This window comes from Staurois parvus, unplaced genomic scaffold, assembly GCF_062004578.1.
Source record: "Staurois parvus isolate SC_StPar_1 unplaced genomic scaffold, SC_StPar_1.0 ptg000094l, whole genome shotgun sequence".
Classification (NCBI taxonomy): domain Eukaryota; kingdom Metazoa; phylum Chordata; class Amphibia; order Anura; family Ranidae; genus Staurois; species Staurois parvus.
In genome coordinates this window covers 954197-976135 of record NW_028317890.1, presented here as the reverse complement: position 1 = coordinate 976135, position 21939 = coordinate 954197, and the positions used below count along the sequence as shown (strand labels likewise).

Genomic DNA, 21939 nt, shown 5'->3' with positions numbered 1-21939 from the left:
AATCTGTTGTTGTCAACTCTCAAGATGAGATCCAAAGAGCTGTCACTATCAGTGAAGCAAGCCATCATTAGGCTGAAAAAACAAAACAAACCAATCAGAGAGATAGCAAAAACATTAGGCGTGGCCAAAACAACTGTTTGGAACATTCTTAAAAAGAAGGAACGCACCGGTGAGCTCAGCAACACCAAAAGACCCGGAAGACCACGGAAAACAACTGTGGTGGATGACCGAAGAATTCTTTCCCTGGTGAAGAAAACACCCTTCACAACAGTTGGCCAGATCAAGAACACTCTCCAGGAGGTAGGTGTATGTGTGTCAAAGTCAACAATCAAGAGAAGACTTCACCAGAGTGAATACAGAGGGATCACCACAAGATGTAAACCATTGGTGAGCCTCATAAACAGGAAGGCCAGATTAGAGTTTGCCAAATGACATCTAAAAAAGCCTTCACAGTTCTGGAACAACATCCTATGGACAGATGAGACCAAGATCAACTTGTACCAGAGTGATGGGAAGAGAAGAGTATGGAGAAGGAAAGGAACTGCTCATGATCCTAAGCATACCACCTCATCAGTGAAGCATGGTGGTGGTAGTGTCATGGTGTGGGCATGTATGGCTGCCAATGGAACTGGTTTTCTTGTATTTATTGATGATGTGACTGCTGACAAAAGCAGCAGGATGAATTCTGAAGTGTTTTGGGCAATATTATCTGCTCATATTCAGCCAAATGCTTCACAACTCATTGGACGCCGCTTCACAGTGCAGATGGACAATGACCCAAAGCATACTGCAAAAGCAACCAAAGAGTTTTTTAAGGGGAAGAAGTGGAATGTTGTGCAATGGCCAAGTCAATCACCTGACCTGAATCCGATTGAGAATGCATTTCACTTGCGGAAGACAAAACTGAAGGGAAAATGCCCCAAGAACAAGCAGGAACTGAAGACAGTTGCAGTAGAGGCCTGGCAGAGCATCACGAGGGATGAAAGCCAGCATCTGGTGATGTCTATGCGTTCCAGACTTCAGGCTGTAATTGACTGCAATAAATTTGCAACCAAGTATTAAAAAGTGAAAGTTTGATTTATGATTATTATTCTGTCCCATTACTTTTGGTCCCTTAACAAGTGGGAGGCACATATGCAAACTGTTGTAATTCCTACACCGTTCACCTGATTGGGATGTAAATACCCTCAAATTAAAGCTGACAGTCTGCAGTTAAAGCACATCTTGTTCGTTTCATTTCAAATCCATTGTGGTGGTGTATAGAGCCAAAAATGTAAGAATTGTGTCAATGTCCCAATATTTATGGACCTGACTGTATATAATTATAGGTTTTCAGTTACTGTGTGACGGTAATCTTTAGAAGGGATAATTATAACCAGTGTCTATAGGAAAACACACTCCAATTTTCATAGCATTAAACTTTATTTTATAAAAAACAATATGCAATAAAACAAAAAGGACAAAATATATAAACTAGCAGGAATAAACAATACATAAAAGTTAAAGTACCCACATGAAACTATGACACGGTCAAAAACTTCTGCCAAATTAGATGGCACCCAAATTCAAAGTCTGGTCAAATCTCCATCGTGGATGTCAAATATGGAAATACATAAATCATCTATTCTTTATCCTGGCTGGTCTTAGTAAAATGATGACATACAAGTGAATTGTGGATGTGCTCATTCTATTACAGAACCAAATACTCAGTTCTACTACTGTGTTAAGTGGGACTGGCCAAATACAACTCAATGGTTCTAAAGTTTTCAAAAGGACTGGAAAGACACTTTGCCTACAGAAAAATGTTATCATCTACAGCTCTTTGTCAAAGCAGCATAGAATAAACATTTTCTCCCAACCCTTTCCAAAAGAAGTCTTAGTTTTAGTTGTCACCCTTCAGTGTTTCAGTAGTTCCATCATATGGTCAGTCACTTTCCTCCTGAAGATGGGGTGAAGCCCAGGAGCTGCTCTATGGGTGTGTATCTCCATTCATCTGCCTCCAGTTCTTCTACTAACCCAGCCAGCTTCTCCATTCGACTCACTTGCTGATCTGAAAAGATTAGACCTAAACAAATGTTACTGCAATTAGAACAGGATTTACCCTGTCTCTCAAGGTCTTTCTATGATCGTAGCTCCCCTCTGTAGAGGTTCGTGATGAATCATAGCTTTCAGATTTCCCTTTACGGAGTCATGTGTGGCCACTCTCTCTTAACAGAAATCAATTGAGTTGTTGAAGAGGCTTGTTGGAAAATATTTCTCGATCAGTGGCTGCAGCTGCTGATCAGTTTTTTTCTGACAGCAGAGATTCCTCACTGTCAGAAGAAAATGTCTCAGCCGGGATCCTCCTCCACTGTGTTTTCTTTGCATGCAAATCTCATATAAAAAGTTAAGAGATTACTAAAGTAACGTAAAATTCTTTAAGGACAAAGTAAAAATTCTGAAAAATGTAAATGTATTTGTATTGTATTTTTGGATGACTACTGTACTGGTTATACAAAAAATTTTGTGTTTGTCCCTTCTATTTTTTTCGGATGATTGCTGTGTACGAATGATCAGATTATTGTATGATTGCTTTAAAAGCGGCATTTTTCACACGATATTCTGACCATGTATATGGGGATTAAATCTAAGTGAATACACAGTGCTATTTACCCTAAGAAATCGTAACAACTTACAAAATGTGTGGGTGGAAACTTATATCTGTTTTATCTATAGCTTGTTCTGGTATTTGCTTTATAAGCGGTTCTCTAATTCTAATGACTATACTTCGCGGAAGAATGTATAATAGACAAAACTAGAAAAATACTGATTGTGCATTTTAGGTGCTTAAAAAAAGGTGATGCTAATTGTTTGCGCTTAAAGGGTATTATTATGAGGATTGAAAAAGATATTAAAACAAATTGTGCCTTGTCATTTAGGGTGGTCTTCTAAAGTCTCAAAACATTTATGAATCATGGACAATAAGTAGAATGAAACACATACAGTAAAGTTTACATAGTGGAATGGTCTGTTTTATCATGCAAAAATGAAATTGTTTGAAATGTACAATATATAGTATGGCATGTGGAAATTCAGAAAATGTAATGTGCAGTTCAGCCCATGGCATGTGGCAGCACACAGTACGTTACTTACAGAGCAATGTATCAAGTTTGGCACTCTGGAGTTGGCATTGATAGCACTGTGTATGTAGTGTAGCAAGAGCATACAACATACTGTGCAGCATAGGATGTGAAGTGGTCCGGGTATTCTTTTCCACCCCCACAACGATGCGCTGGAAGGTCCCGTTCCTGGCACTTGGTGCTCTATAGCCAGGGATTACTATATGTTACTATAGTATTGACAATGTATAAATATTATGGTCCCACAGATAGAGTGCTGCGTGTATATGCGCCATCAATCTCATGCATGTACACTCTACCCACGGAATCATTGTTTACACTTTGCCGTTGCAATGGCAATATAATTCCCTGACTACAGAACTGCATGCACAGGCACCATCAATCCTGCTGATTTGCACTTAGCACTCTCAAAGTTACCTGAAGACTTTTGGGATATATTATGTTCATATCCCAATAGTCTATGAGCAGCGGACAGTACCAGCGATGTCATGCTCACCCATAAGTAGAGAGAGGGAAGCTTAGAAAAAGGTATTAAACATAGGAGGGCGTGATATATAAAATTAGAGAATTGGCAAAATGAAGGTGAAAGTCTGCTTTATGCATAGTTTGTACCACTGCTATCCAATCAAGGAGAGAAAGGGTGAGTGTGGGCATATGTGTGCCTACATAAAGACAGAACCGTACTCTCGCTTTGGTTGCTGTCCAAAGGATAAATGTATGATGGTATGTATATGGATTGAACATGGAAATCAAATACTAAAACAAACCCCAAACATTTGAACCCTGGAGACCAAAAGAACAGAAGGAAACAGTGTAAAGTTTGACAAAAGCTGGAAGGCGACTAGCTAGAACCTTTTCTGATATGTGTAAATGTCTGCTCATCACAAACATTCAGAAGCTGAAACAGAAAACAGAATCATCATTTGAAGGACCTTTTGTGTTATTATTGCTTATGGACTACATTTTCAGGAGCAAAGAAAGGCACAGTGTAATCCATGTAATCTGAGATTTACACTGAAGGTAACAGGGCCAATAAATGTATATGAGATTTTCTGTTGTATGCCCACTCATAACATAGAATAGAGCTTTTCTCCATAAACCTCTGCACAAACAGCCTGAGAGGGAGAAGAAATCCAGAACACACAATAAGCCTGTCTAACATCTTTATCTAGCATGTCATTTAACGTGTAATTATACTGCCTTTTGTTATATGTTCAACAACGCAAAGTGCAGAGGTAAGCTTTTATGCATCTTTAATATGCGAACCTTGGTTATAAAAGAATAAACCTTTGATTAAGCACTGTTTATATCTAAACATGTGTAAATAAAACAACAATTTCAGAAAAGACGATCAATCTTTTTCTAAACATATAAAAACTGTTCATAGTGTAGCTAGATCAGGGTTTGTCAGCGTGGAGGCTACAAGTGTGAACCCTGACTTCACTGAGGGGGGTACATGTAACAACCAGTAGGCTACAGAGGACTTCAGAGACTGCAAATGTATTGCAAGAAATGGTCAAAAACTTCCAATTGGTTGAAGACTGGAGGAATGCTGCAGAAGACAATAAGAGATTGTGAATATGTTACAAGGTGGTTTTTGGAGACCGCTACCATTGCAACCCAAATTAAAAATTAATGCTTACACTCCCACTGCTGCCTGTTGGGGCCTAAGGGCCACAAAATAAATAGCAGAGGGTCATAAAGGTCTTACACACCAGTCTAAATTGTTACGTCTGTGTGTGGCTAGCTCTCAGCACATCACAGCCAAACAAATCTGAAGGGAAACATTGTGAATGGGTTCTTGCAGTACATCAGCATGAGCTGGGCAATCAGCATGACACAGCAAAGGGATGGAGAACTGTATTGTTAACTGGTGTATTTAGGGATTTCATCACCTTGGTACTTGACATCAAAATCAACACTTTCTTATTTAAAAGGGACAATGCACGGAGGAGGAGTCCTCTCGCCACCACTGCACTAAAACACAGGATTATGTGTTGGCACTGCAACATGCAAGACCACAGTTACACTTAGCCGGCACTGACATCTGAGCACAGCGTATTTCTGGTTATTCTGAAGCATTTTTTCAGAAGTATTACAAGTATGTTAGGGCAACTGAGCAAAAAAGAATACCCGTGAACTGTGAAAATGAGAAAAAAAATGGGATACTGTGTAGTCAGGCATGGGGAAACGAGCAGAAAAACACTCAGGTGTAAAGGGGGGCTTATACATGGGCTCCCACTTCTGTACTTTCTGCACAAGTACTTACTTTAAGATGAGTTCCACCCAAAAGTGGAAGCTCTACTTTTCTTCCTTCCCCCCTCTCCACTACCACATTTGGCACCTTTTGGGGGGAGGGGTACCTTGCTTCCCTCCTGCAGCTCTCTGGGACACTTCCAAAGCGCAAGAGGATTGCAGCCCATTCACAAAGCATAGCGTGCTTCGCACAGGTGCAGTGTGAAACCATCGAGAAGCCACAAGGCTTCACTGCCAATTTCCTTTAGTAAACATGGCAGCGCCAGTACCCGACAACTGACTGAAAAATCGGCTCAGGGTGAGGACACCGCTGGGTCCCTGAACAGGTAAGTGCCGTAATATTAAAAGTCAGCAGCTACAGTATTTGTAGCTGCTGACTTAATTTTTTTGGTGGTGGTGGGGGGGGGGGGGTTTGGGCAGAACTCCCCTTTCAGACTTACCTGAAGTGAACTGCATTCATGCCCGATTCAAAGTAAAGACATACTAGTCTTGCTTTAAAATAAACTTTAAAGGACCATAGTTTCCTATTAAAGGACAAGCTGCAAGTCTATTTTTGTGGTTTTTGTTTGACTTTAAACTTTTGGGAAACATGCTAAACTAGTTTCTAAACCACAAACAAGCTAGTTATGTTCATCTCTGACAGTGAGCAAGATACCTCTGGTTAACACATAGACAGTTTTTTTTTAATCTATAAGATCCGGTGGGGGTAATGCAAGAAAAGAAAGTACAGTCAGACTTCAGGAATTACAGGAACAAAATAATTAAAAGCAGGGGAAAAAAAAAAAAGACACAAAGTTTTGTTTTTTGAAAATAGGAAATCTAGTAACAAAAAGCAAAAGCTTACATTTAAAGCAAAGTAAATTCTGACATACTAAATGTAGGAACAAGATTTGTGGCTCATGTTCTTCAGATCTTTTTGCCCCGGGTATTAAAGAAGAAAGCTTTACAAGCCTCTGCTAAAAAGACAAGATCTACGTTCTGCCCATTTAATTAAACCTCTCAGGGGTGGGAGTGTGAAATTGTACCGCCCTTAAGAAAAAAAGAAATCACAGCAGGGATGCAGTCATTTCCTAAGTGGCCTTTTAAACTAAAAGCAAAATGTAGAGATAACGTGGACTAGAGACGATGAATAAGGATAAGCCAACCTGACACTGGAGTGCACAGAGGAGTACAGCAAGTGAACTCTGGCAAACAGGAAGTGTATTACTGGTAGGATCACTAGGTGAAAAAAAAAAAACAGCCACCACATTTAGGAACTGAGAAATATTACATTTTCTTCTTGTGTTTACATATGCTTTAAGGCCAAAATAAAATATAGACAAATTGCAGTGTAGTGAATTAACATTTTTAGAAATTTGTGAAGCAGTATCAAAGTTCATGTAGAATTGTGGGTTGAGTAAGTGGCCACCTATATGTTTTGGTTATGATCTCCTAAATATAAACTAAACCATGTTTTTTCATTCTAGGTAGAAAAGTGTCCCATTAGGGAGATTTTCCTTCACTTCTTGACAAAAGGAAGTGAGAGAAAATTTTTAAAGTGAGGGAAATCACTAGACAGTTGATATACCCCCCACCTTCAGTCCATGTGGTGGCCACCAGGATAAACCGAGATAGTATGTTTCACTAATGTAATGTGGACAGAGATAGAAAAAGAACCTGACAGTAGTACTGTACCCTCACCGCTGCTTTAGACACTTTAAAGATGGCCTCTGACATGGGGGGCCACCTGACATGGCAGGTCCCTGAGAATTTTTCTCTTCAAGACGATCACAAAATAATTTTCTATCAACATTACATGGTCCATTTGGCAAAAGCAAGAGCGTAATTAAGGACACCTCAGACTGTTGGTAGACACTCATTACCAAACTATAAGATTCCTTAGGTTATTTTATTTAAAACATGGAATACAAAAGCACAAGTACTATGCATGTATAGTGGGGCACTGACACCTGTGAGAACAGGAAGATCTCTCTCCTCATGTCATTCTTGGGGAGATATCTTCCCATCTCAGTCTTACTTGTAAGTTTCTTGATAAACACTCAATCCAGGTCAGCCCTGGGAGATGACCATCTTATTTCTTTAAAATGCTCCTGCATAGGTTGCCTTTAATCCTGTTATACAGTATACATGCATTAATCATGCTTTACAGCCTGGCACTCCGATTCTGTTGACATGTCCTTTCAATTAAACCTATTTAAAAGGCATGCTCCAGAAATCTGTGTCTATTTATCTACTTACCATGCTTCACCTGCTTTAAAGTTGATGCAACTTGATAGCTGAATACGGACTCGCACAGGAATCTTTCTGAGCCATCTGCAAAGAAAAACAGCGCAGTCATAAAAAACAAGAGCAATATCCCTTCCTAACAAGAAGTTCCAGTGTGTGTTAGTTCAGAAATATGATCCAATATCCACGGTTTTCAATACAAAAAGGTCCAGCTTTTTCTGCTAGACATGCTATTTAGTCACAGTACTTTGTAGACATTTATAGTCGATAACTGAACATTTGTACAGGAACAATACTAAACACAGGTGCAAGTAAACAACATGAAGGTAAGTAAAATGTCCCAGTGGGCACAAAGAACTTACCAACAGCCTACACGAGCAAAATCAAACCACACAAGATATTATTTTACTATTCCACTTACAAAAATATGGGTAGAGGTTTGACTACACTTGGAGACAAAATGAGTTGCCTGGATTAGGATTTGAATCAATAAATGATGAAGAACTATAAACTTCTCTACCAAAAACATTTACTACAAAAGAATGCAAGGTTCTACAAGAAAAACTTTTGTGTGAAGCAAAGGAAACCTGTGGCTTTCTGGAAACCAATTTTGGAAGCCCAAGCCTGCCAGATGTGCAAAACGTCTTCTCAGGAATGAGATCTTCTAAAGTCCAAGAATACCAGCACCCCTCGCCTGGAAGGATACCTTGTCAGCACAGCAGGCACACAGGATATTATATCTAAGAAGCATGTTAAATGAGTACTTCAACAATGGGGCATTAAAAGTAATAAAATAATAGTGCTCAGGTAGGTGTGAGGGGAAACGGGAAGGTGTGTTCATTAGTAATTTACCTATTCATGCTCAGGACAGTTAAAGTGAAGCTTAACCCATAACAACTTGGTAAAAAATAATGTTTTTTTTTTTTAGCAATAAACATACATTCCAAATGAATCATTATGATACCAAAATTAATGTATACTGTAAATTACCTCCAGCATTGTTTCTGTTTCTTCTTGCTGGAGGCTGCAATTTTGTGAAGCCTAGAGCCCCTGAGCAGCAGTAAATCTTTAGGCTGTCGGCAGATTGGCCTATACAAATTTGGCACAGTGCCTAAAAACGGAGAGCAACTGAGCATGTGCAGAGCAGGGTGAGAGACTGTATTACTGGAGTTTAAACAGTATAGGCAGTTATCTTTCACGTTTTATACCCGCAAAAGGGACCAGTCTGAAGTTGTCTAGCAAGACTTAATTTTCTGACTAAAGTTCCACTTTAAGTATATATTCTAAATTTAGATACAACTATTTTTAGCACTGTGACTGTGCCAAAAACTTGGCAAAAACCTAAAACTGACACAGATCTATTTTAGCACGTTTGTACACAGGGATACAGAATGTAAATCTGCAAAATTATAAAAAAAAAAAAAAGAAAAGGAAAAGGTGCAATACAATATTGTCTGAAAGGAGGAACAACAGATAAATAACTATTTCGATGATGGATAAATAATGGAGCTGAACTGTAATTCCACATTTGCATTTACATTTAAGAAAAAAATACTATATGTTTGTTGTGTTCTCATTTACTCGTCTACCTAGAACTGTTTAAAAAATATTTCTTACCATTTAGATGTTTCTGACAATGTCTTTGTTCCCACACAGACTGGGCACTTACTGAGCCATCTCTTAGTAACATACAATAGTTCTAAATCTTTAACCCTTTGTTAGGAAAGACCATGCTGACTAGTTTACAAATGATAATGCAATCTACCTGTACAGTACAGACAGGGATGATTGTGGCAAACACAGTTCCCCAGCCCCCTACTAAACATTATAAAGCAGTTCGATCTTGGCAGGATTATAAAAGTGATATTAAAAGGATATCCCCTTTTTTTTAACCTAAAATTAAATAAAGATGTTGCACTGAGAGTCCCTTACCTCTTTTTTATGGGGTCCTCCGCCAGCACTGTCCGCTCTTCCTCTCCTAAGTGTGTCCCCATAGCATAGCAAGTGTGCTCCAGGTCTGGGCTGTGTGCATCCATAGACACACACAGCATGGCTCGGTCACACATCCTGCTTCCTCCTCACAAAATTTGATTAACAGCAGCAGCAGAAGCAGCCAATGGCTCAGCCTGTCCTGCGAGGGCAGGGAGAGAGACCAGCACTGCAGCAGATGGGCACAACGCTGGATCGAGAGAGAACTCAGGTACGTATTTAGAAGGAGGAAGGGGGGAGGCGAAGAAACAGCTAGTGAAAGTTTTTTGTATCCTAATGCAGGGAATGCATTAAGGTAAAAAAAAATGATTTCAGGAGATCACACTCACAGTAGCGCCTCTATTCATAAAATGCCTTGCACTTTTTTCACCGAATGCAAGGTATTCTGTGAATAGAGGAGGCCTAAATGAACATTACGATCTCCTCTTCCAATTACAAAGCTCCTTACAGTCAAAGGAAATAATACAATTGCCAAACTTTTTAAATCCATAGCTTTAACTAAAGGCCCCGTTTAAATTCCTGTAACACTTGACCACATAATCTCTTTTTTTTCTCTACTCAGTAGCGCCTGAGATGCAATATGTCACCTCCTCACTGCTTGTTTGAACCCTAAAAAGCCTTTGCTGCACTGCAACTGTGTGCATTACATGCAGCTGCAGCACAGTCCCATTCACTTGCATGGGTCACGTTTGGCGGAGGTACTGCCCACCAAATGAACAGCTGCAAAGTATAGTAATCATGGCATGTGTATAGCCCTGAGTGGATGCATGTTCTCCTTTATGTTGGTGGTTAGGGGGGTGGTAAAACCTATGATACCCCTCCACTCCTCACTCCATCCCCCACAGCCATCTCCTCCTATATCACCATCCCCTCCCTCCTAGACTGTAAGCTCAAAAGGGAAGGGCCCTCTAACCCTCCTGTATTGTGTATTGTTTTGCTACTGTATTGTCTCATGTCTTGTCCCCCATTCTAATGTACAGCGCTGAGCAAACCCTTTGGCGCTATATAAATACTCTATAATAATAATACTACCATCCCTAGACTGCCCGTGTGAACAAAGCCTAAAGGTTTTTTTTTTTTTTTTTAAACTACACAGGTATTCAAAAGTAATAAATAAAACACACATACCAATACTTTTGGAAAACGAACAGAAAAAAAAAATTCAGTGGAAACAGCTGAGTGTATTGCAAATGTAAGGGGGCTTTGCAAGAAAAGAAAAGATACAGCAGAAAACATTCTCAACTTGTTTTAAAAGGTGCAGGCTTTAGGGCTGCAATTATAATCCTGGATTTACTAAAAAGGAAGTTACTGATATGAAAAAAATATGCAGGATGATCAGTACTATTAAAAAGAAGTGAGCAAAGGCAGATAGATCCCTTTTATTCTCAGAGGTTCACTTATCTGCAGAGAGAAAAAAGATGCTTGTGTGTTTTTCTAATGATTGCTTTGTGTGGGATTTCTAAGGAGAGTGGCGCCCTCTGCTGTTACCTTAGTGGTGTTGCAGGAGACGTGCTTACCATGATCTGGTTAAATGCCTTCTAAAATGACAATTCATACATATTATTTTAGAGGGCATGTTGAGCTTATAGTTTACAAGTCAACACAACAAACAATTACATCTAACAAATACAATTATGTTCAACCAGTCCAGCCAAAATTCACTACACAGCTTCCACATATTGGCACAAATATTCTAATAGTTATAATAACTAATATAATAGTTTTGGATAAATTAGAACAATTGAGTTCTGTCTGTGATAAGTATTTAGTTGTTCTTGTTGCAAGTGAGTGTACAGCTTGTATAACAGTGTAAATTTGCTTTCCCCTCAAAATAACTCAACACACAGCCAATAATGTCTAAACCGCTGGCAACAAAAGTGAGTACACCCCTAAGTGAAAATGTCCAAATTGGGCCCAATTAGCCATTTTCCCTCCCCGGTGTCATGTGACTCGTTAGTGTTACAAGGTCTCAGGTGTGAATGGGGAACAGGTGTGTTACATTTGGTGTTATCGCTCTCACTCTCTCATACTGGTCACGGGAAGTTCAACATGGCACCTCATGGCAAAGAACTCTATGAGGATCTGAAAAAAAGAATTGTTGCTCTACATAAAGATGGCCTAGGCTATAAGAAGATTGCCAAGACCCTGAAACTGAGCTGCAGCATGGTGGCCAAGACCATACAGCAGTTTAATAGGACAGGTTCCACTCAGAACAGGCCTCGCCATGGTCGTCCAAAGAACTTGAGTGCATGTGCTCAGCATCATATCCAGAGGTTGTCTTTGGGAAATAGATGTATGAGTGCTGCCAGCATCGCTGCAGAAGTTGAAGGGGTGGGGGGGGGGGGGGTCAGCCTGTCAGTGCTCAGACCATACGCCGCACTCTTCATCAAATTGGTCTGCATGGCTGTCATCCCAGAAGGAAGCCTCTTCTAAAGATGATGCACAAGAAAGCCCGCAAACAGTTTGCTGAAGACAAGAAGACTAAGGACATGGATTACTGGAACCATGTCCTGTGGTCTGATGAGACCAAGATAAACGGATTTGGTTCAGATGGTGTCAAGCGTGTGTGGCGGCAACCAGGTGAGGAGTACAAAGACAAGTGTGTCTTGCCTACAATCAAGCATGGTGGTGGCAGTGTCATGGTCTGGGGCTAGGTGAGTTCTGCTGGCACTGGGGAGCTACAGTTCATTGAGGGAACCATGAATGCCAACATGTACTGTGACATACTGAAGCAGAGCATGATCCCCTCATTTTGGAGACTTGGCCACAGGGCAGTATTCCAACATGATAACGACCCCAAACACACCTCCAAGACGACCACTGCCTTGCGAAAGAAACTGAGGGTAAAGGTGATGGACTGGCCAAGCATGTCTCCAGACCTAAACCCTATTGAGCATCTGTGGGGCATCCTCAAATGGAAGGTGGAGGAGCGCAAGATCTCTAACATCCACCAGCACCGTGATGTCATAATGGAGGAGTGGAAGAGGATTCCAGTGGCAACCTGTGAAGCTCTGGTGAACTCCATACCCAAGAGGGTTAAGGCAGTGCTGGAAAATAATGGTGGCCACACAAAATATTGACACTTTGGGCCCAATTTGGACATTTTCACTAAGGGGTGTACTCACTTTTGTTGCCAGCGGTTTAGGCATTAATCAGCAAACACAAATGCTCCTGCGCTTGGGGATGGACTCGATGCTACAACCACATTAAGAATGTCCTGGAACATGCACACCTTGCTGCCCTCAAATGGACCGGGGGAATCCAAATATACTGAATGGGGAAAGAACAAAAGAGGGCGCACAGGCCTAGTGCATTACCATAAAAAATGTTTAATAAAAAATAAAGTAGGTGTTGTACTCACAAACGACAATATAGTCAAGGCACATCATAAAAGAACAGCTGGATCAACACCGCGCTGAGTAACAGTCCGCAATAGGGAGTTTAGACATCCAAATTCTGACGCGTTTCGAGGACTTGCCTCTTCCTCAGTGGCTCTGAGGAAGAGGCAAGTCCTCGAAACGCGTCAGCCTTTTGGATGTCTAAACTCCCTATTGCGGACTGTTACTCAGCGCGGTGTTGATCCAGCTGTTCTTTTATGATGTGCCTTGACTATATTGTCGTTTGTGAGTACAACACCTACTTTATTTTTTATTAAACATTTTTTATGGTAATGCACTAGGCCTGTGCGCCCTCTTTTTGTTCTTTCCCCGTTTAGACATTAATGGCTGTGTGTTGAGTTACTTTGAGGGGACAGCAAATTTACACTGTTATACAAGCTGTACACTCACTATGTCACATTGTAGCAAAGTGTCATTTCTTCAGTGTTGTCACATGAAAAGATAGAATAAAATATTACAAAAATGTGAGGGGTGGACTCACTACTGTAAACAACAGAAAGATTACAACACACATCACTTTCTTTTTTTGCTGCCTGTGAACCACTGGGGAGACTTCCCTTCATTTCCTGCCATTTACATGACAAGAAGTGAAAGAAGTCTCTCCAAAGCTATAAAGTCCCCCCTGAACAACTGTCACCAGATTAACGGTCCTTCTAAAAAGATCGACCCTCCTCTCCTGTTACTGTGACAACTATTGGATTTGCAATCACTTTCTGTCACTTTGACAGAGGTCACCAAGACAAATTTAAGAGGACTGTATATACCCAGTAGGAAAAAATCTCAACAGGGATTCTAAACCCCCCTACTGTATATCTATCTATCCATTCAGTCGTATTTGACCCTTGGCGATTGCATGGACCGTCACTTGCAAGCGACTTTTTCCATGAATTCTCTTAGCAATTATTTTACAGGGTAGGTTGCCAGGTCTTTCCCCAACCCCTACCATGCAGGAGATCCCGCATGGCCAGGGATGAAACTAGGACAATTTATACAGAAGCCAATGAACCTACCAGCATGTCTTTGGAGTGTGGGAGGAAACCGGAGCACCCGGCGGAAACCCACGTGAACACAGGGAGAACATGCAAACTCCATGCAGGAGGTGACATGGTCGGGAATCGAACCCATGACCCAAATACTGCACGGCAGAAGTGCTAACCACTAAGCCACTGTGCCGCCCCCTACTGTATATAGCCCAAAAAAACGAAAAAAAAAAAGAGCAGTAAAATCTCAACAGGGATTCTAAACCCTCCTACTCTATATAAAAAAAAAGGCTATACTTACCATCTGTGCTTTGCCCATTCAAATCAACAAAAGCAACAGTAGTGAGGTGCAGGCAATCTGTGATGAATGTAAGTCTCCAAAATGATCCCCGATCTTCTGGCCTCACATTACAACCTGATTGTACAATCCCTTTCCTTTCTACCAACTATTTGATTTAACTTAAATGGACTATTCAGGTAGATCTTTGCATTACATTGGTGTGGGAATCCTAAAAAGACAGGTGTATGGCCAGCCTTCAGACACTAGCATCTGACTATAAATAATGTTTCTGTCTGACCTGCATTTCTTCTACATACAAGTCAAATTTGTGAGTGCAAAAACAGCGTGAAGAAACTCCTTGAGCAGTTAAATTAAAAGCAGAAAAAAAAAAACTTGAACAAAGTCAAAGCAACTCAGCAGTACTGAAAAGGAGACGGTATTTGATTTGCTTTTAAAGCTGGTGTTCGTGGGACCACTGTTTGCCTCTCTACATTAGGGCCCGCTATAGTGAAAAAAATATTATTGTAACTGTATGGGGCTCATAATGTTAATATATGAATCTGATTTCACAGGATTTTACATATTTCTTTACTTGCAGGCATAGCAGTCCAGTTCTGACACACAAAGACCCACATAAAAAAATACATACTGACTGCATTTTATAGCAACAAGTGTTTTGGAGGTGCATTGGGTGCCATTCAGCGCACTAGTGCACGCAACAGGCATTATCTCACCTTGAACTACAGAGCGTTTTTACTGAGCTTTACTGCAACATGATTGGTATTAATAGGCTCTCACAGACAAGGGCACTTACAAAAGTCTTCTTAAAACTGTAAGGTTTAACAATTATTCTTAACCCCCCCCCCTTCGCCCCCAAAAGAAAACCACAAAATAAACATTTATGAAACTGCTTAAATACAGTGAACTGCAGCTGGCCTTAAAGTCCATTTAAAACTATGCTGTCTAAAAGTGGACAGCAGCAGTGTCACCGTTAAAAGAAATGGAAAATCAATGGCGCCTATGACAGGATCAAAAGGTAATAAATCTATGTCACAGAGGGAAGCGCCCCCCCCAAAAATGCTGTGTTATTGCTAGTGAAAGGGTACATCATATGTATTTAACATTTCTTAATAGGGTCTGATTTTTTAAGATCTGAGAGGCTCCACACTGACACAGTGATTGATTTGACAGCATGTCAGGGATCAGCTGACATGTTTTCATAGACTTGATTTTCATCCATTGGATTCAAGATTAGTCAGATTAACCTGGCTTCACACACATTGAATTTTACCAGGAGGTAGCGCACACCCATCTGTAGATCATGCGAAAACATTCATTACAAATGGCACCCAAGCACAAATACAATAGGGACTGATGGACCTGTGTTTTTCTTTAATTGGATAGAGATTAATTTAACTGAATTCAAAGAGGCATCTCATGTCGACTATACACAGACTTGGGGGTCTAAGGATTAGTACCACAAGATGCTACATTTACATTTGGTTGCTGTAAGGCCCTATTTTGTGGTTCATACTTATATTTCATGACAGACTGCTAAACTGCAGGAGTAGTGTAGAATGGACACTGTGGCGTGCAGCAGATAGCAGCATTTATTGTAAGCTATATGTTTAGCTCCTTTGTTTCACACTGCCACTGGGGCCTGATTTTCCCTGATCCCATTGCTGAGCACCATCACCTGCCATCCTCCAATGGAATGGTAGTTGGTGGGACTTCCCTGTGAAGTCAGGCTGCAGGTACACGAGGAAGGGGGAATGGGGTAATAAAGATAATAGCATGCATTCTGTTGTGCCTTTTCCTAGCAGGACTTAAAAAAAAAATTAAAAATAAATTAACCCTTTGACTGCCAAGGACGTTTCCTCAATGTCATGTCCATCAAAGTGCTTAATCGCCTCCCGCCCGCCATACAGTACAATGACGGGCGCAAGGTGGTTCTCTCGTTCTGAGAGGACGTCATATGACATCCTCCCATTCTAACCGTGTATGCGTGGCTCCGTGAGTGTGCAGCACGGCGATCGGTGGTGCGATGTGTCCCTCGGACACAACGGATCACCGATCAACGGAAAGAGCTGAAGATGTCGGCTCGGTTATCTGATCAGCTGTGTCCAATCACAGCTGATTGCATGTAAATAGGGAAATGCCAGTTATCAGCATTTCTCTCCTCATGAGCTGTCAAGCTGACAGCTCAAGAGGAGAGGAGAGCCGGTAATCAGCATCCCTCAGAGGGGACATGTAAGATGATCATCAGAGCACTGATGATCAGTGTGCTCTGATCTGTGTAGCCCCAGCAGTGCCACCTGTCAGTGTCCATCAGTGCCAGCTGTCAGTGCCCATCAGTGCCACATCAATGCCACATTTCAGTGCCTACCAGTGCACCATCAATGCTACATATCAGTGCCCATCTGAGCTGCCTTTCAGTGTCACCCATCAGTGCCACCTATCAGTGCTGCCCGTCAGTGCCGCCTATCACTGCCCGTCAGTGCCGCCTATCAGTGCCATATGAGTGCTGCCTTTCAGTGCCCATCGGTGATGCCTGTCAATGCCCATCTGTGCCATCTACCAGTGCCTCCTCATCAGTGCCACCTATCAGTGTCCATCAGTGCAGCCTATCAGTGCCCATCACTGCAGCCTCATTAGAGCACATCAGTGAAGGAGAAAAATCAATTATTTACAAAATTTTAAAACAAAAACTAAGAAAAAACGTTTTTTTTCAAAATTTTCAGTGGTTTTTGGTTTGTTTAAGAAAAAATAAAAAACCTAGAGGTGATTAAATACCACCAAAATAAAGCTCTGTCACAAAAAAATTTAATATGGGTACAGTGCTGCATGACCGGGCAATTGTCCTTCAAAGTGCAACAGCGCTGAAAGCTGGCCTGGGCAGGAAGGGGGTATAAGTGCCCTGTAGGCTAGTGGTTAAACGAACACTCAGTTTTATTTACCTTACATATGCTTGTGTGTGTATGTATATATATATATATATATATATATATATATATACACACACACACATATATATATATATATATTTTTTTTTTTTAAAGTGGTTCTAAAGGTTAATTTTTTTTTTTAATTATTAAATAACAAAAATGTTATACTTACCTGCTGTGTGCAGTGGTTTTGCAAAGAGCAGCCTAGATCCTCCTCTTCTCGGGTTGCCCCGCAGGCTCTCCTGGCCCCTCCCTTCCCTCCAAGCAGTTTGCTATGGGGGCACCTGCTGCTTCGTGTGTCTAAACACACACGAAGCCACGACTTGGTCCCGCCCCTCTCTCTACTCATTGGATTACTGGCTGGGACTGACAACAGTGGGAGCCTATGGCTCCCGCTTGCTGTCTCAGCCAACGAGGAGGCAGAGACCCGGGATAGCCGAGGCTGTTGTTTGCATCGCAATGAGGCTCAGGTAAGTATTGAGGGGGATGGGGGCACTGCTGCACACAGGTTTTTTACCTTCATGCATAGTATGCATGAAAGTAAAACACCTTGAGCCTTTACAACCACTTTAATTTTACCCCTGCTAAAAGCAAACAATTGATTACCTTCTAGCATGTCTCCAGCCGCTTTAGGGCAAGTGAAGAGTGCTTTTCGTGGGGGTGCCAGGTCTGAAACACTAAATCCGGACCCAGTGACAGAACTTCCGCTCACTCCACCAGCTGATGAAGAGGACGATGAGGCAGCCATTTCAAACAACCTTTAAAAGAAATAAAATGCATAAGCACAATAAAATTGTAAAACATGACTCAGTTTAAAAGGAAACAAAAATAAGTCATATATTACTGCAGATTATCACTTATTAATACATGGTGAATGTTTACGTAACATGAATCACCAAAGACACCACAAGACAGACGCAGATCTTTGCAAGCCAGAAAAACCTACTCTGCATACCCTTCCAAAACTAGTTTCACTGGTGACTGGTTCTCTTGTAAGAATAATCCGCACCTTAAAGGCCAAGTTGACATTTAGAAAATAAATTAGCATTTGTTTTGCAGGTATAAAAATGTGCATTTATTATTTTTTTCTCTAAGAATCCTGCAGAGCATTGCACACACAGTCAGGAGATTGTGAGTGCAATCATAGGCTCCTGCAGACGCTCAGGATAGCTGCCTGCCCTTACCTCATATAGACAGTTACTTGTCAGAAGGAAGATTAATGAACTACCACTCACCAGAGCCTCATAGTTCATATTGAGGACTACAAGCAGTCAGCCGCAGAGCTGAAGGTACTTGTAGTCTATCCATTCACAGGAAACTGAATAAATGATGTGGCTGCGTGGGCAGAGTCCCACAGGGCTGTGCTGTTTTCAAATTTTGACAGTGGGTACTGGGAGAAGATCCCTTGCTCCCTGTTACAGGGAGGGGGGATTGGAAGAAGGGGCGGATGCTGGAACATGTAATATGTTTCAAAGGTGAACTCGTCTTTTAACCACACTACCCTGAAGCTCTTCTGCTCCATTGAAGATCTCAGTAAATACCTGGTCCTTCTGGGTATATAGCACAAGTGTTCACACCTGAGCAGCTAAATCACCAGACCGGAACACAAGAAAGTTAAAAAGGAGAAAAAAGTTAATAAGAAAAATGTGCAGCACAGTAAATAGTTTAAAGCCTAGATTCAGGCATACAAAACTGGCAGTGGACTCCCACTCCACTTCAAGGGTAAAGTGAATGGAAGAAATGCTTTTGTAATGGAGGAATCTCTCACTGGCTGAATGAAAAATAGAGTAAGGGAAGGCTATAATTTGTCAGTTTTTTCTTTCCATTTTTTGCCCATTGGGAAGATTTTCCTTATCCTCCTGTCCCATTACCAAAACAGGAAGTGAGAAGAAATTCTTCCAAAATGAGGGAATCCCTGCTTATCACCAGAATTAATTTCCACGTTGGATGATTTCCCCTATATTCCTGTTGTGGCGATAACCCAAAATTTGGGATTTTCTTTCACTTTCATTCTTGATGATAACAGTAAACAAGACAAATAGAATAATTCCCCCTAATGGGAGCAATAAAACTGGAGCAATAAAAAGCTCTTCTAATCCCTCTCTCTACTACCCAAAACTAGGAAAAAACATTCTGAGTTTAGTTAGACTTTAAATCATTAATAAACCCCAAACCCTAACATACTAAATCTCATTAATTCTTAGAAGTGACAGCTTCATTCGTTTTTTTTTTTTTAAGGTATATTCTTTTGATCGGTCTTAGAGCTTGAGCGTTGATTAATTTCATAAATTATCATTCTGGCTATTTAACCGCTTGCCTACAGGGCACTTATACCCCCTTCCTGCCCAGGCCAATTTCCAGCTCTCAGCGCTGTCACACTTTGAATGACAATTGCGCGGTCATGCAACACTGTACCCATATGAAATTTTTATCATTTTTTTGTGACAAATAGAGCTTTATTTTGGTGGTATTTAATCACCTCTGGGTTTTTTATTTTTTCTGAAACAAACCAAAAACCGCTGAAAATTTTGAAAAAAAAATGTTTTTTCTTAGTTTTTGTTGTAACATTTTGTAAATAAGCGATTTTTCTCCTTCACTGATGTGCGCTAATGAGGCTGCAGTGATGGGCACTGATGGGCATTGACAGGCATCACTGATGGGCACTGATATATGGCACTGATAGGCGGCACTGACAGGTGACATTGAAAGGCAGCTCAGATGGGCACTGATATGTGGCATTGATGTGGCACTGGCACGTGACACTGTTCAGCACTGGCAGCTGGCACTGATGGACACTGACAGGTAGCACTTCTGGGGCCACACTGATCATCAGTGCCCTGATGATCAGTGTACATGTCCCCTCCGCAGAATGCCGATTACCGGCTCTCCTCTCGAGCTGTCAGCGTGACAGCTCGTGAGGAGAGAAATGCCGATAACCGGCATTTCCCTGTTTACATGTGATCAGCTGTGATTGGACACAGCTGATCACATGACCAAGTCGACATCTTCGGCTCTTTCCGTAGATCGGTGAGCCACTGTGTCCGAGGGACACAGCGCATCGCCGATCACTGCGCGCTCCCTGAACCGTGCATGCGCGGTGAGAATGGGAGGACGTCATATGACGTCCTCCCAGAACGAGAGTACCACCTTGCGCCTGTCATTGGACTAAATGGCGGGTGGGAGGTGGTTAAATTAACGCCTAAGCGCTTGACACCTGTAAACGCACCTAAACATTTCTAAAAGCGTTACTTTTACAAGGGTCAGGTGTTTTTTTTCTGCAATAACGCTGCTACCAGGACAGCTTCTAGGAGAGTTTTTATTATTCATGATTTATATAGCACCAACAGTTTGCTCAGCACTTTACAATAGAACGGGAGACAATACAGTTCAATACAAGAGGGATAGGAGGGCCCTGCTCCTTGGAGCTTACAATCTAGGAGTAACATCTTATGTGCATGAGGCCTGAGGCTAGGTTCACACTAATGCGGTGTGGTATATCGCATGTGATTCACACAGGAATTATACCTTATTCCTGTGCAAATCACATGCGATTTGTGTGCGGTGCAATTGGAACCATATATTTTATATGGCTCCAAGCACACCGCACCTGCACCAAAAATGTGCAGGAGCCTTTTATTGGTCCGCACTAGAATCAGATCTCATGGGTATTCACACCTATGCGATCCGATTCTGCACATCGCACCACGGTTTGCGGGCCGATTTCGGGGTGTTGTTAACATACACACCTGCAGCGGTTTGCATGAACGGGGTGCGATTCTGATGCGATGCGGCATTCACACAGAAACCGCTGCAAATACTGCACTGTATCAGTGTGAACCCGGGCTTAAAGCAAACCCTCTGATCCTTTTCAGCCAAGGAAGCTGCCATCTCCACCTCTGTGTGATCTGCAACTGCCATGGTGCTGCACATGTGATCAGTTAGGAGTCCAGCCATTTGATGCTGGACAGTCTGGATGAAAGAACACGCAAATGTGACAGCAATCCCGGAACGATGGGAGTGCAATTGTTTTCTGGAACTTTTAAATCGATTGGTAAGTGGGTTTGGTTCCACTTCAAGAGAACCTGTCCTGACAATAACAGAGGCACGGTCACCAACTTCCTGCTAAAATCCAGACTTCCTGTCCAGCTCTGGCTGCTGAGCTCACAGCTCCCGATCTCTATACATGCTCCAGGTCAGGTACTCAGAGTACTGAAGCCACAGCATCAGCATGACGGCCAGGGAACTGGTATATTTACAAGTGCAGGAGCACAATGGCTGCCTCGTCCCTTCTCCCGTGCAGGATTCCCTCAGTGTCTGTATCTGCACGGACACACCTGAGAATGATACAAGATGTGTGACCTGTAGTCCGTCCTATCGCCGCCTCCCCTCTCATAGCTCCCTGTAATATCAACAGAGCACCCACAGTGTACATTACCTACTATATGACGGCCCCAATAGGACAGATCTCCGGCCACACCCCCTTCACCTCCCTATGTCTCCTCACACTTCCGGGTCCTACTACTGCCGGTCACGTGAGGGCATTTTTCCCGTCAGTATCCTCGCTGTGTGACCAGTCCGTTTTAAATTAAATATGTTATTTTAGAGCTTTAACGGAAAAAGTAGTTGGAAATGTTCTATCACAACCCTCTGACATATTACAATGACACGAACGTCCGCTATTCTTCGCTCCAAGAATGTTAGGGACATGCCACCATTTTGTTGTAGACCATATAAAATGACTTGGAC

General features: G+C 41.7%; 1 protein-coding gene across 5 annotated transcripts; it reads right to left on the bottom strand.

Moving 5' to 3' along the window:
- Positions 1–1403: 1403 nt before the first annotated feature.
- ANAPC16 (anaphase promoting complex subunit 16) lies at positions 1404–21717 on the bottom strand. Of its 5 annotated transcripts, none has more exons than XM_089670721.1 (4): positions 21629–21717; positions 17800–17951; positions 7614–7688; positions 1404–2065 (listed from the first exon to the last, which is right to left on the bottom strand). In XM_089670721.1, exons 2-4 carry the CDS (start codon positions 17939–17941, stop codon positions 1929–1931), a joined length of 354 nt encoding a protein of 117 aa, XP_089526847.1. In that variant the 5' UTR covers positions 17942–17951; positions 21629–21717; the 3' UTR covers positions 1404–1928. The 5 variants fall into 5 exon arrangements, with proteins under 5 accessions (XP_089526847.1, XP_089526850.1, XP_089526845.1 ...); XM_089670724.1 differs by having other exon boundaries at positions 21633–21680; XM_089670719.1 differs by lacking the exon at positions 21629–21717 and adding an exon at positions 21528–21586.
- Between the last annotated feature and the right edge of the window lie 222 nt (positions 21718–21939).